The sequence below is a fragment of the Dichotomopilus funicola genome (genome assembly GCF_033296635.1).
Source record: "Dichotomopilus funicola strain CBS 141.50 unplaced genomic scaffold C8A04scaffold_97, whole genome shotgun sequence".
NCBI lineage: Eukaryota > Fungi > Ascomycota > Sordariomycetes > Sordariales > Chaetomiaceae > Dichotomopilus > Dichotomopilus funicola.
Window position 1 is genome coordinate 1 of NW_026944118.1, and position 14,347 is coordinate 14,347.

The following is a 14,347-nucleotide window of genomic DNA, read 5'->3' on the forward strand; positions in this document are numbered from 1 at the left end:
GGGGGGGGGGGGGGGGGGGGGGGGGGGGGGGGGGGGGGGGGGGGGGGGGGGGGGTTTTGGTGGGGGGGGGGGGGGGGAAGGTGAGTAGGGGTGTGAGTATGGGTGTGTGAGGTAGGAAAGGGGTTAGGGTAAGTGAGTGAGTGTATACCTTGCCAGTCGGCATCCGCGACGATAGGAACCCCTTGAGCGATAAGATCGCCGAACGCGAGGAGGGCCGTTTGGATAGTTCGGATCATGGGGCTCACGAGGATGAGGCCCACGTCAAAATCTCGAGGTATCCTCGGCATGATGTTGGCCTTTAATTCGAGGCATTGCTGCTGTCCTAATTCTGTGAGGACCGGGTCTGGAATATCGTAGTCTTGTGTTGGTTGTTAGTGAAACTAGACATGAATTTAATAGGCGAGAGGGCCACTTATTGTCAACATTGTGTAAGCCCTGGGCATGGCGCACGAGGATTAGGGTAGGCGGCATTATTGAAGGAAATACGGGTATGTAAAACCGGTATAAGCGGAAAGAAGAGGTTAAAACTGTTCAGAAAAACGGCTGCCAGGTTGAAAGACCCCGAGGTATTGACTCATAGGTTCGGAGAGGTTGTTTTGGGAGAAGTTAGGCATGAGTCGAAAGACACTGTGTAAGTCTTGGCAAGGCGGGCCGCCGTCACAGTGCGCAACTAGGAAAGAAATGACTGTAGTGACGACCCCACTACAACACTAAACCACTTTAAAATGAGGCCTGCAACAACCGCGATCCGATCGCGAACATCCAATTTGGGGTGCACTATCCGTCGCCCTGCCTCTCCTCCCCACCATGGCCAGCATAGACGAAATTTTTGCGGTACGTTCGCCCTGACCCGACCAATTTCCTTCCCCCGTATCTAACAACTCCCAGAAATCCGGCCTGCCCACAAAACGCAAGGGCGATCCCGTCCGCGACCCAAGTACGTCCTTCCTTTCTCCCACCGACCTATCAATGCGCCCCAAGCTAATGACCGCCAGACGAGGTCTACAAAGCCACCAAGACGTCCTCCGCCAACAGGTCCCGGCATGCACACGTCGACGAAGAAGTCGGAGACGATGACACCGAAGCAGGACCCGCTGCCCCCCCACTAAACGAAGACGACGACGATTACGGGCCCTCTGCCCCTCCCGACGATGACGAAGACGAGAACGACGATGAAGAGGGCAGATTCTTTGGTGGCGGCATCTCAGCGGCCGAACGCAGGGTGTTGGATTACATGGACAAAAGGGGGGAGGACCTGGGCGACGACGTAGACGAGGAAATCGACCTGGCTTGGCTGAAGAAGACCGCGCTCGCGTTTGAGAAGAAAATATCCCGCAATGCTGAGCTGCGTGCGCGTTATGAGGCGGAGCCAGCTCGGTTTATTGACTCTGAGGCGGACTTGGACGCCGCGATTAAGGCGCTATCGATTCTTTCCGAGAATTCGGAACTGTACCCTAACTTTGCGCGTCTCGGGTGTGTGGGAAGTCTGGTATCTCTGCTGGCGCATGAGAACACGGATATTGCGTTGGATGCGGTGGAGATCATTGGGGAGTTGACGGATGAGAATGTCATGGCCGAAGAGGAGGACTGGGTAGCGTTAATGGATGCGTTGTTGGAGGCTGATTTGGTGGGGCTGTTGGTCAGTAATTTTGGGAGACTCGACGAAACACAAGAGGCCGATCGCGATGGGGTGTATCATGCTATGGGGGTTATTGAGAACTTGTGCTCGAAGAAGGAGGTTGCCGACAAGATTGGTGCAGAGGAGTCCCTAGTGAAGTGGTTGTTGGAGAGGGCCGGGCGGAAAGAGACCTCGGTGTCGCAAAACAAGCAGTATGCTGCCGAGGTGCTGGCCATTCTGGCGCAAGCATCGGAAAAGAATCGGGTCCGGCTTGCGGAACTGGACGCGGTCGACCAATTGCTACAGCTGGTGGCAACTTACCGGAAACGGGATCCTGAAAAGGGCGGCGACGAGAGAGAGTACATGGAGAATCTTTTTGAGGCGCTGACCAGCCTCGTACACGAGCCGGTGGGTAAGGCCAAGTTTGTCGAGGCCGAGGGCGTCGAGTTGTGCTTGATCATGCTCAAAGAAGGGAAACTCAGCAAGCCAGCTGCGCTGAGGCTGTTGAACCATGCAGCCGGGGCCCCGGCGGGGGCTGCTGTTTGCCAGAAAATTGTGGATGCCGGCGGTCTCAAGACGATCTTCACCTACTTCATGAAGCGGCCGGATAAGGCGTCCACAGAGCACCTAGTTGGGATCTTTGCCTCCATGCTCCGACTCTTGCCCGGAGAGTCGGCTGAACGAATCCGTACGTTGGCGAAGTTCGTGGAAAAGGACTACCAAAAAACGGCCGAGTTGATCAAGCTCCGCAAGATCTACGCGGACGAAGTCCGCCGCGAGGATGACCGCATGGACCAAAAACGAAAGGGGTTGGATCGAGAAGATTGGGATCTTTTAGAGGATGAAGCATTTCTGGGGCGGCTAGAAGCGGGATTGTTTGTTTTGCAAACAATTGACGTGATTCTAGCGTGGCTGGTCGCAGAGGACGATGGGGCCAGGAAGAAGATCCAAGAATTGTTAACAGAGCAAGGCGGTCTTGCGGCAGTGAACAAGACCATTCAAGATCAGATCAAGGAGATCAATATCGATTCTAACGATGGAAAGGAGACGAAGGAGATGCTCACAACACTAGCCCAGTTCCTCCAATAGCATCGGCTACAAATATAGCACGTTTGTGTCAAATAGTCTATTCCAACCGAGCCAGATACCAAACAAGTTACCATTGATATGTTAGCCCCTTCTCCGTACCAGCGGTGACCGTGCATCGTACGCAGAAATGCGCTTTGCTGGTTCCGTTCTGCCCACCGAAAAGCCCGGGCTGGTCCCAACCTCACCAAGACCCTCATCACATCCCCCATCCCCCCCTAGGTCATCGTTATCGTAACCCCAATCAATCGCTCATGACACCGGCGCGGGGTGTGCGTCAAACACCGCCGACAACAGGTCCTTGATGATCTTGTCCTGGTTCGCCTTCCCAGCCTCCTGAATCTCCGCAATCTTCCCATCGGCCTCCTTGTTGGCCTCGTCTTCGGCGGCTTTGTTTCCTTGTGTGTGCTGTGGTGGCTGTCAGTGGCGTATCGCACAAAGCGTTCTGGAATAGCCAGTGTGTACCTGAGCCTCGAAGTCCTTGTACTCGGCCTCTTTGTCCGCCCGGTAGGCATCAATCTCTTTCTTCGCCTCGTCGCGGGCTTCCCTCACACGCTTGGTGCGGTCTGTTCGGTCAGTTCGGGCACAGAAGGGCAGTGGGAAAGCGGCGAGCCTGTAAGGTGGACGCACATTCGCGAGCTGCCGTTAAGAAAGTATTAGCAGACAACATCAAAACAGGATATAGAGCAAGCCGGCATACCTTTCTGAACGATCTTGGATGCCTCCCTCTCGGCCTGCCATGTACCATTAGCAATGTCCCGACTCGTATCACGTCCCTGCATAATCTTCGAGTTGTGTTCCGTACATCGAGCAAGGTTTGGATACCCGTAGAGTTTTGGGCCGACTATCGACACGTTAGCGATCGTCCTAGAAGTCCATCGAAGGTCATTTCAAGATGGCGCAATGCGACCTGGACCAGGAGAAGCTCACCATTGTGTCTCGAATCTACTGATCGCGTGCGCCGGGAAAACGTAAAGTTAAGATATCGGTGTAAAAGTCGGGCCAACTATAGCTTCTGTCCGCAAGATCAATCGAGAAAGCTGTCCTGTTGGTTGTTCTTGTTCCGTGAATGCGTTTCGATGCAAGTAGTCCTGCTGCACCGATGCACCGAAGCCAGGCGGATGGAGCCGAAGTCGTCCACCAACACCCACCGCTGCTGGTGGCACAGCTTCCCCTTGTCGGTAACCCCACTGGTGGTGGGCCCCGCCCCGCAATGCCTGCCGGGAGCTGTGACTAAGCGGTGAGCAGCGGCAGAACTATTCGGTCCGCCCCAGCGGCTCCTCCGAGGTTCGACTTCTGGCATTCGACCCGTGGATTGCTTGCTCGGGGCATTGCGAACCCGAAGCTGTAGCTAGTTTGGCGGGCTACTTTCTCCGACCCGCAATGCAGATGCAGTAACACGGGATCAATTCGCCCTCCATGTCTCGCGCCTCGAAGATGACGCTGCTGGGCAGCTCGCTATTTGCGCTCAGCACCGTGGTGTTTGTGCACTTCCAGCAAAAATACGAACAAGAGGTTAATATGCCCCCCTTTCTATCTCTTCCCTCCCAACCCCCCCGCCACGCCTCGCTGCCCTTGATACATGTAACTGTATGAGACTAATATTACTGTGCCCTTTCTCCTAGGCCATGCACCAAGGCGTCATCCGCGACATGGAACAGCAGCGAGTCAAACGAGAGCGCCAGGCAGACTTTGACATGCAACGCGAGCTCGAGGCGCAGTACAAACTCGAACAGACAGTGCGCAATGGTAGTGTTGTAGAGGCAGCACCAGGACTTGGCTCGGGGGCTGGGAAGTAAGACGGGTGAGCATGATGGGGACCAAGAACCAGAATAGGACTCGATCGGGACAAAGGGAGAGAGAAAGGCAGACACTGGGTCTAGAAACTCGGCGGACTGCCGACACATGCCCGTCTCGGGAGATACCCAAACAACGAGACAAAGCAGGCCAAGGAGGTATGCCGGAAACGGCAAAGCGAGAAGATGTATATCGCAGCGGGTTTCACATGATGTACATATTACCTTAAACCTCTCAAAGGGTGAAACACACAGACAATGGCATGTGGCGAGCCTCAGGGCCTTGACATTTGGATTAAACAGACTCAATTGTTATGGCATTACACCGCGCCGCCTCATCCGCGTCGTCAACTTCCATCCCGAGTTTCATTACCAAACCCACCACTACTGCCTTACGCATCCGTGGTCCCGCGGTTGACCCAGCAAGAGCCAAGAAGCAGCACGTCCTAAGATGGACGGTAGGAAGGGGTTCCCTCCTCTTACTTTTCGTCGTACCAGGTACAATTCGTAAACAAAATGCCGTTGTAGAGACCACAACGACCATGGCGAACCTCCCTCCTCATCACCATCAAGGCGAGTGACGCCAAAGGGGGAAAGCGAAACGCCAAAAACAACCGTCGAAATGCATGTTAAAATGTGTCCCTCCCTGCATCTCCAACCTCTCATGCCCGGTCCCTGCTACTCCCATCATTGGTCCCGTTCCCAAAATTTCCCACGCCAACTCAGTCGAAGTGTGCCAGATAGTTCCTTAACGCACCGAGATCCCAGAGCGGTTGGTAAACATGCGGGAAGCGATGTTCATGGACATCAGCTCCTGGAATAGCAGCTTGGCAGCGTACGGCATGTGTACCTGGGCGATCTTGGTCTTGTTCTTGCAGGGGCGGCACTCAAACGACTGTTTGGTCAAGTTTCTGTAAAAAGCACACCGTTAGTACCGACTTCTGTATCTGTGAAATGGAAACAAGTCAAACTTACGCGATCGGTGTCATCAATCCGCAGATCTCGCAAATATGCACGCGGAACGCATCCGACACCTCAAACAACCGCTCCTTCAAGAAGCTGGCAGCACCATGCGCAATCATGCAATCACGCTCCATTTCACCGAACCGCAGACCACCATCCCTGGCACGACCCTCCACTGGTTGTCGAGTCATGATTTGCAGCGGGCCACGGGCACGCGCGTGGATCTTGTCGTCGACCATGTGCCGTAAACGCTGGTAGTAGGTCGGCCCAAAGAACACTTGCGCGCGCAGCTTGCGACCCGTATGGCCGTGGTACATGACCTCGAAACCGCGAGATTGGTAACCGTGCTCACGAAGAAGATCAGAGACACTATCGACCGTGACGTCGGTAAAGGGGGTCGCGTCACCTTCCATACCCTTAAGCGTGGAAACCTTGGACAACAAACACTCGATCAAATGGGCAATCGTCATACGCGACGGAATGGCGTGCGGATTGATGATGATGTCGGGGGTGATACCCTCACAGGTGAAAGGCATGTCCTCCTGACGGTAGGTGACACCGATGGTACCCTTCTGACCGTGGCGAGACGCAAATTTGTCACCAATCTGCGGGACCTTGGTAGTGCGCACCCTGACCTTGACGTACCGCATGCCGTCCTGGTTGGTTGTTACAACGACCTGATCGACGATACCACTCTCCGTGCTGCGTAGGGGGGTCGACGCATCCCGCTTCACATGCTGGTTCGACCGCTGTCCGAGCTCGGCGTTGTCGGGGTTGATGGGGCAGGTCTTGCCGATGATGATATCCTCCCCTGAAACACGGATGCCAGGGGCGACAATGCCGTCTGGGTCGAGCTTGTCATACGTGCTGTGCTTCAGCCGCAAGGTGTCGCTCCGGTTGGGCTTCTCGAACTTTTCAACAATGTTGATACCGACGCGCTTTTCGCAATCGGTGTACGAGCGGAAGAAGAGACTGCGGAAGATACCGCGGTCGATGCTGCTCTGATTCATAATCACAGAGTCTTCTTGGTTGTAGCCCGAGTAGCACGCAATGGCGACAATGGCGTTCTGCCCGGCCGGCAGCTCTCGGAACTTGAGGAACTCCATGGACCGCGTTGTGGCCAGGGGTTTCTGCGGGTAGTACAAGATGTTGGCCATCGTGTCCATCCGACGGGAGTAGTTGGTGAGGAAGAAGCCCATGGCCTGTTTGCCCATGGCAGATTGGTAGGTGTTTCTGGGCGATTGGTTGTGGTCGGGGAACGGAATGATGCTGGCGCAAATGCCAAGCAGCATACTGGGGTGGATCTCGCAGTGTGTGTACATGTGAGTTGTCGGGTTGGTCTTCGTCTTGATCCGATTGTTGCCCACCCCGGAGTTGTCGGGCATTTCTCTCCCCTTCTTCCGCAAGCGGAATCGCTCCAGGTCTTCGGGAGTCATGCAGATCATGACTGTCTCCTCTTCTTCGGCATCAAGGTACTCGATCGCACCCGACTTCAACAAGCCTCTCCAACCCCAGTAGTCTGGGTGGTACCGGCCGAGGTCTTTGTCTGTTTCCAACCGCGCAATGTGCTCCTTGTTGAGGATCAAAGCGCCCATCTCTGCTCCGCTCTCGCCGCCGTTTACTTCTTGCTCCACGGTGAATAGCGGTCTCATGACACGCCCCGCATCGGAAAAGATCTTGAACTCGCGGTCGCGGATATCGCGCACAAGTGACACCTCAAACGAGATGACGTTCCTCCGTCGCAAGCCTTGGACCAAGGTAACCAGGTGTTTTGGATCCTGGTGGACACCAACCCACGTGCCGTTGACAAACACCTTCGTCGCGTTGGGATACCGAAGGGGCTCGTATTCCTCAAGCACCTCCATGCCTCGCGCAATCATGAATTCCACGATAGGGTCAGCTGGTGTCCCCACGCTCACGTAGCACATCAGCGACAGGTTCTTGACGAGACCACAAGCTTGGCCTTCTGGCGTCTCGGCCGGGCAAACCAAACCCCAGTGTGTATTGTGAAGTTGGCGCGGCTTCGCGAGCTTGCCATCACGGCCAATGGGCGTGTTGGTACGCCGCAAGTGGGAGAGGGTCGAAGCGAATGTGTATCTGTTCAACACCTGAGAAACGCCCGCCGTCGAGCTCATGGCCTTCTTCTGGTCACCCCAGTTGCCCGTCGCCAACGAGTATTTCAAGCCATTCGTTAATGTCGAGTGCTTGATACCAAGCGCAAGGGAGAAGTTCTTGTTGGTGTCGATGCAGCGCTTCATGTAAGACATGAGATCTTGGGTCATGCGCCGAACAACGCCACGGAACAGCTTTGCGAGCAGCGGGCCAGCCAAGTCCAGCCTCTTCTTGCCGAAGTGATCACGGTCATCGGGGTCGCGACGACCAAGCGCGCACTGAAGCAGCTTGTGAACCATGTATCCCAAGAAGAATGCTTTCCGAGTTTCGCATCCCTCCGTCTGCGAGATATGAGGGAGCATTTCCTTCTGAAGCAGGTCTTTCGCAGCCCGGACGCGGTTCACACGGTTTTGACCGGCATTGCCATTGCCACGCTTTCCGATGAAGTCGAGCGCGATCTCCCGGTCCTGGATGCAAAACGCCTCCTCGATACATGGCCGGAGTGCCTCCAGCATCTGCGTATCGGTGCGGTCGTAGCAGATGTGGTTGAGAATATCCTCATCAGACACGATGCCGAGGGCACGGAAGACGATCGCGAGCGAAACATCTTCACGCACATACGGAAGCGTAACGCTGACGGTGTTCGGCAGTCTTCCCTTCTCCGGCGAGCCTTTAGTGTGAAGCTTCATCTGCAGTGAAGAGATGAGGCGCGAGCCTTTCTCCAACGCAGACCGGATTTCGGCCTGGTACGAGACACTTCCTCCTGGCGGCTTCTTGAAGACCTGCACGATGTTGGCCGCCGAGCGCTCCTGGGCGATCAGAACTTTCTCACTGCCGTTGATAATAAAGTAGCCGCCCTGGTCGTATGGACACTCGTTGAGTAAAAACAACGACTCTTCGTCCTCGTTGGCCAGATGGCAAACTTGCGACTTTACCATTACGGGGAGCTTCCCGAGGAAAATCAGGTCGCCCTTTTGCTGTTCATCGCCCTTGCCCCCGCCTTCATGCGGCCCGGTGTCCTCCTCTTCCCAACGAATGGTCTTGGGATGCTCGCCAGTCCGGGCCATGTACTCCTGCTGTTCATCGTCCATATCCTTCAGCGCAACATCCTCGTTGATAGCGACTCGGGCACGCTTCATCACTCTGCAGTACATCGGTGCAGAGTAGGTCAGGTTACGGTCACGGCATTCGTACGGGAGAAGGCTGGTGGTTTCCCCAGTGGCTTCGGTGAGGGATGGCTTCGAAATAAGCACGTTGTCGAAATGAATGTCGTATCGTCGCATGGCAACATCGCGGCCGCTATCATCCCCTGGGTTCGGATGGTCGAGAGTCAAGTCGGCGTATTCATCGACGAGGGACTGGATGGTTGTTGACGTAAACTCATCGAACGAGTCGATCTGCTGCGAAACGAGACCCTTTGAGTCGAAGTAGGACGAGATGACTTCCCAGCAGTCCTCGGGAGTAATGATGTCTTCCGGCATGACAGCCTCCCCACCCTCTTCGCCGGTGCCGTTCTCGTAATCGTTATCATTTTCGTATCCTTCCCCGTAGGCGCCGTACTCGGCCTGACTCGAGTAATCGGCCATGCTGAAGGGAAGCAATCGAGGTAGTGTCGGATCTGCGCTGGAAAAGGCAATGCGGGATAGTGGGAAGTGAACGATCGATGGGAGTGACGACGAGGAGCGGAGCCGATTTTAAACAACTGACGGAGTTGAAATGGGCCTGCGAATTTTTCTCAAAACCAGATGGGGTGTTCGGGGAGGCGATCGCGTTCGGGTGGTGCGCGAGCTTAGAAATCGCCACCAAACGTGAGCGCGCCCATCAACTCGCCGAGCCCAAGGGTCGATTGTATCGCAAATCAATATCCTTGATGATTAGATAGTGAGCGTTTCTTAATAAAGAGCAAGCTAGCGACTGGAAGCGGGCCGCGGACGAGAAATCGCCGATGGTGGTGGTTTAGGTTCAGGAGCAGAAGCAGAATGCTCCCCATTGATTTTCTGGATCTGCGGGAGGCTGAAAGACGCGGCGAAGAGACGCTAGTCCGTATCTGGTTAGCGCAGTTGACCTCACACGGCGCCACACCGTGCACTCGGAATGTGGGTCAATCAGCCTCTTTGTCCCTTCCTGCAGCATATTCCACCCGACCACCTGCCAACGTTCCCGAAAAACATAGAACAGTGACATGTGCCCGTATTAATGCCGTGATGATGATTAAAAGATGTTGTTACTCAATGGCGCCTCAGGCCACCCGTAAATTTACGTCAGATTAAAAAAGCACAAGCACACACCCGTGGGCCGTCATCCTGATTTTCACACACCATAAGTAAAACAGCCCGCAAGAGACCGCGGATAGACCACGTTTGCTTCGATAGTAATCCGCCGTTGTGTCCCAAAATTTGTTTCTGCTTGCTCTAAAAGCCGGCATGAATGTTGGGATTTATAGGCGCAAAACTTCAACTAACGTTCGAACAAAAAACAAACGGCAACAGGCATATGGATAAACGGTTGGGCCTCGGGCGGCCATGATATAAGAAGCACAGCTTCGAGGGAGACGGTGGATTACGACAGAGATACACAGAATATATAGCCTGCATTCCTAATATGTCACTGAAAACCTTCCGGCGCACCCACGCCACCTTTTCTCCCTGCATCCATGCAATCTCAGCTCAGCTGCTTCATCTTGAGTTTACTCCCTAAACATTGCAACACCACCAGCTTGCCCCTCTCCCTTCGATACCCAAATCATCCCCGCAATGGAATGCTCCAACCAAATCGTTCGTAGCAAGTTCTCTCGAAGGCGTGTCCGAGGCGCCGCCCCCCCCCTACTCACATCCCTAGCTCCTCCGTCTCGCATTCGGAGTGGAAGGCCCCGTCGGTTACGACTATAATGACTCTCTAGAAACGAGGGCCTTATGCGCTAGACTGCTAGTTGATAGTTCCCGTGAAGTGTCCGCCATCCTCTGAGATCATTATATGGGTCAGCCCGGGGTCAACATGCCAAAAGTCACACTGAGTGACAAATGTTTGGAGTGGGCTCGGTCGAGATACTGGCTATCTGGGTTCACGCTGTATCCAGTGACTTTTCTAAGCCGAGACCAAGTGTTGGCGCCGAAGACAAGCTAGAATCGCGTAATTTTATCAGCAATCATTATACAGCGTAACAGCGGTGCTACGGACTATTGCACCGGGTTTGTTTGCCCCCCGGCTCGCTTAGTTATCAGGAAGGTTCCGTGGAAGTTGCTATCAATCTAGCTATAATTAGACAGGCGCTGGCAGAGAAACGTCGGGGGCCACCTCCCCAATGAACTTGACAGTGTTGGCCTCTCGGCCATCATACCAGGTAATTATGGGCCTTGTAGAATAGGTAGTTTCTTCCCGGGACGCCCAACACCGGATGAGGTTTCACAGATCTAGATCCTGTCAGTATCTGGTTCGCCGGCCCTTAATAATTCACTCGTGGAACCATTTCGGAGATAGAAAGTTGTGCCGTCATCTTTCCAGTCTGCTTGCTAATTATCGTATCGACCGGGCCCCCCGTACATTACCCAGTAGCTTAGAGTCCATCGACAAGGGCCGATTCGGGAAATGGAGACGTCAATAGGCGGTTTTATGTCACTATTACAAGGTTAATTATACTCGGTACACGGTGGGTAGAAAGAACGGACCAAAGCATCGGGCTGCTTACCACCGGTTGGTGGATCAGAATTCGCAAGTGGTGTTGGAAGCAAGTTTGCTCAATCAACCTCAGATTTTCCACGTCCCGGACAGCAGATGTTGAACAAGGGTCAACCACTAACAACCCATAGTATCGGGTCTCTCTGTTAATTAAATGCAAGTGTAGCCGACGGCACTACACCCTACTCAGCTGTCCAGGTAATGTGTGCTAGCAGGAGGATATATGCCAATAGGTGGGAACAATCACTACGTACCTGAAGATTGGTACTAACCGATTGAAGGCAGCATGTGCTGCCGTGGCTTAGTGGAGCAACGGCTGGTTGGTCCGGCTGGCGCCAGACACACGCCCCAGGCAGGCGCGCGCCTCCATGGCGTTTTATAGACTATTTAATATGACAACTACCCTATTCGTACCTAATTATGAAGTTATGATACACAAACCTTTCGATCATCTTTTCGGGTCGTTTATTCCTTGCTCCAACGCCTATTTTCCGGGCAGCCGTGAGGTCTATAAATACAGGAGACGCCCCCTCGGTAACACCTCGCCTTGATTTCCGCACCAGCAATCCGCCCGCCTCTCTCTCCATCGCCGCTTTCTCATACCAAGAACACTCTCTTTCTCATGGGTGCAATGCATCCTTCAGCTCACTCATCTTCTCTTACACCATTCGCACACACCATGGAGAACATATCCTCTGCCAGTTCGGCACTTTCGGAGGACGTTGGGCAGACTCACGAGTTGCCCCCGCAACAGCCCACACCCTCGATCACAGGATTGGCATTGGAACTCGTGGTCCAGATCATGTCTGAACTCCACGACATGTCATCACTCGGTTCTCTAATCCTGAGCCACTCATCCTTCTACATTGCCTACACGTTCGCATCCAACCGCATTGTTGGATGTATTATCCGCCGCCAGATTCCGCCCGGTCTATTGTGTTACGCCATCTTCGTGCATCTCGCTCAGGGATATGTGTTCGGTTATCTCCCAAGGGAGTCAAGAGATTCTTACATGATCACGACTACGACTTCTTTGAAGATGTTCGGTGGAAGCTCTTTCCTAACGAAGGAATCGTAGACATTTGCATGGCCGGCAGGTTGAGCCTCATGCACAACCACGTCGACTACTTCACGAAAAGATTTGTCGAAGATACCAAGCCGATCGCCCACCGCCGTTTAGGGCTAGGATCGGCGGGCCCGGCGTCAAAGGACGAGATATTTCGCATACAGCGAGCATTGTATCGTTTTCAACTACAATGCGAGTTGCTTCGACACCAATTTACTAAACCTGAGTGGGTCGACCTGAGGCCCAGCGTGGCCTACGGCGCTTTTGATCCTTTCGCACCTTGGGTAAACGAACAATTGGCTTGTATCCATGATTTCTTTACCAGAGTTGTATCTGAAGGTAAGCTTATAATCCCAATTCCTAACTTCATTGGCGCTCCAGAACCTCTACGCCACAACGGAATTGACCCATAATACTGTCCCACTAACTCTGGTTTTACCACTAGGCTTCGATGAAGTAGCTGCCCATGACGTTGAGTGGGGGTTTGAGGGCGTAGACTGGCGCGAGGGCGCGGACTTGCCGCGCGGGTGGGCGAGAGGACGATACAACGCGAGAAAAGACAGCTACGTAAGTTTCACGAATAATATCTCCCATGTTCAGTACAATATTGAATATTCTCTAACCATATACTTCATGATCAGCTGTTTGGCGGGCTTGGGTTCCTTCGCAAATTAGATCAGGTGAAGACCTATGAAGAACGGCGGATAATCTCCGGACGTCCACCCAAGCCCACAGCGCAGATGCTCGGGAGAACAATGCAAGAGTGCGGGTCGACGCGCGCAGAATGGGAGGATTGGGAGTATATTTGGGATCGTTTTGACATCGGCCCAGAAAACAAGAAGAGCTCTGCCGAGTCTTCCGGTTGGTGGATAACAAATGGTCCAGATGGTTACGGTTCTAGCCCCTTCCGTATATGGCGTGTTGCTCACGAGGACTGCTGGACGATGGATGTCGCCGGGTATCCTGACCATGCATCCCTCAGGCGCTGGGGTTACGTCATGTGGGATCTCCCAAGCACTATATTTTCAACTGAGAGACTGCTAAAGGTGGTTCTGTGCGGGAGGAAACATTCATTGCTGGATAGATTCCGGGATCAGGATCCGGAACGGAAACGGGCGATGAAGAGGTCCAGACGTGAACGTGCTGCATTGTATTTGAAAGGGGCGCGTGGATACTGGGCTGAGGGGGATTTGAGTCGGCTTGTTTGGCCGGACTCTAGGGCCCAGGGAGGTAACTAGGTCACCGAGAGGGATTGTGTTAAGGGAAAGACTAGGATTTATTCTGGGTTGCCCAACTAGTTGAGTAGGATCACGTATGCTGAATTGATTACGGGAATTGTAGCCGACAGCTCACGCTCACATTCAGAGCACTCTCGCCTAGTATACCGTGACTTATTTCAGAAACAAGGCCAAGTTAAAACGTTTAAAACCTAGCGTCAGCTACTCGGTGGTCTGTCGCGGCGTAAGCAAGGGACGCCGAACAGAGCCTTACCAAAGTCTGGCTTGAGCAGACCGGACTACGTAATTTATTAGGCCAAGAATCTTACTGGGAACATGTCGACGTTGTATGAGAGTCTACGGTCCCCTGTGCCAATGCCCACTAATTCTAACATGCTTTTGGTATACGGAGAACTCATGGCCTCGGTGGGACAAACCCGTAAGGCACCATCATCGGTTAAGACCCCCTTCGACAGAAGTCTAACAGGTCAAGTACATTCTGGGAGATATTACTGTAACAGCAGTCCAATTTTCTAGGGGAAAAAACCACAAAAGAAAACAAAACAGCTAGTTATTCTAGCTTTGTTGTTGGTTAGTAATTGAGACCGCCACTTCGGACTGTGTCTTACAGCCCCTTTTACTGTACACATGAGCTACCCCATACATTACCCCAAACCTGAAGTGCGCCCGCCGAATTTGCGTTTTCCCTTGAATCTCCTAAATGGATCACCCACCTAACAGCCAGCCAGCCACACACGGCACCACCACACGCGAACAAGCTCAGGCTAAGGTGCAGGGCAGGGTACGAAGCAAG

The 14,347-nt window shown here is 53.6% G+C and overlaps 5 protein-coding genes across 5 annotated transcripts; 3 read left to right on the plus strand and 2 right to left on the minus strand.

The window, feature by feature from the left end:
• Nucleotides 1–807: 807 nt before the first annotated feature.
• C8A04DRAFT_32717 (Catenin-beta-like protein) lies at nucleotides 808–2,707 on the plus strand (the record flags this gene model as incomplete). The annotated part of the gene is made up of 3 exons (XM_062782190.1): nucleotides 808–834; nucleotides 889–937; nucleotides 996–2,707. 3 exons carry the CDS (start codon nucleotides 808–810, stop codon nucleotides 2,705–2,707), a joined length of 1,788 nt encoding a protein of 595 aa, XP_062633124.1.
• A 249-nt stretch (nucleotides 2,708–2,956) lies between these two features.
• On the minus strand, nucleotides 2,957–3,637 carry C8A04DRAFT_32718 (H+-ATPase G subunit-domain-containing protein; the record flags this gene model as incomplete). Its single annotated transcript, XM_062782191.1, has 6 exons — nucleotides 2,957–3,112; nucleotides 3,170–3,270; nucleotides 3,335–3,343; nucleotides 3,405–3,438; nucleotides 3,510–3,548; nucleotides 3,635–3,637. The coding sequence occupies 6 exons, from the start codon at nucleotides 3,635–3,637 to the stop codon at nucleotides 2,957–2,959; spliced, it is 342 nt and encodes a 113-aa protein (XP_062633125.1).
• Nucleotides 3,638–4,123: 486 nt separating this feature from the next.
• Nucleotides 4,124–4,503, plus strand: C8A04DRAFT_40453 (uncharacterized protein; the record flags this gene model as incomplete). The annotated part of the gene is made up of 2 exons (XM_062784950.1): nucleotides 4,124–4,219; nucleotides 4,330–4,503. The coding sequence occupies 2 exons, from the start codon at nucleotides 4,124–4,126 to the stop codon at nucleotides 4,501–4,503; spliced, it is 270 nt and encodes an 89-aa protein (XP_062633126.1).
• Nucleotides 4,504–5,248: 745 nt separating this feature from the next.
• On the minus strand, nucleotides 5,249–9,161 carry C8A04DRAFT_32720 (DNA-directed RNA polymerase II subunit RPB2; the record flags this gene model as incomplete). Its single annotated transcript, XM_062782192.1, has 2 exons — nucleotides 5,249–5,411; nucleotides 5,476–9,161. The coding sequence occupies 2 exons, from the start codon at nucleotides 9,159–9,161 to the stop codon at nucleotides 5,249–5,251; spliced, it is 3,849 nt and encodes a 1,282-aa protein (XP_062633127.1).
• A 2,768-nt stretch (nucleotides 9,162–11,929) lies between these two features.
• C8A04DRAFT_32721 (uncharacterized protein) lies at nucleotides 11,930–12,328 on the plus strand (the record flags this gene model as incomplete). Its single annotated transcript, XM_062782193.1, has 1 exon — nucleotides 11,930–12,328. The coding sequence occupies one exon, from the start codon at nucleotides 11,930–11,932 to the stop codon at nucleotides 12,326–12,328; it is 399 nt and encodes a 132-aa protein (XP_062633128.1).
• Nucleotides 12,329–14,347: the final 2,019 nt, after the last annotated feature.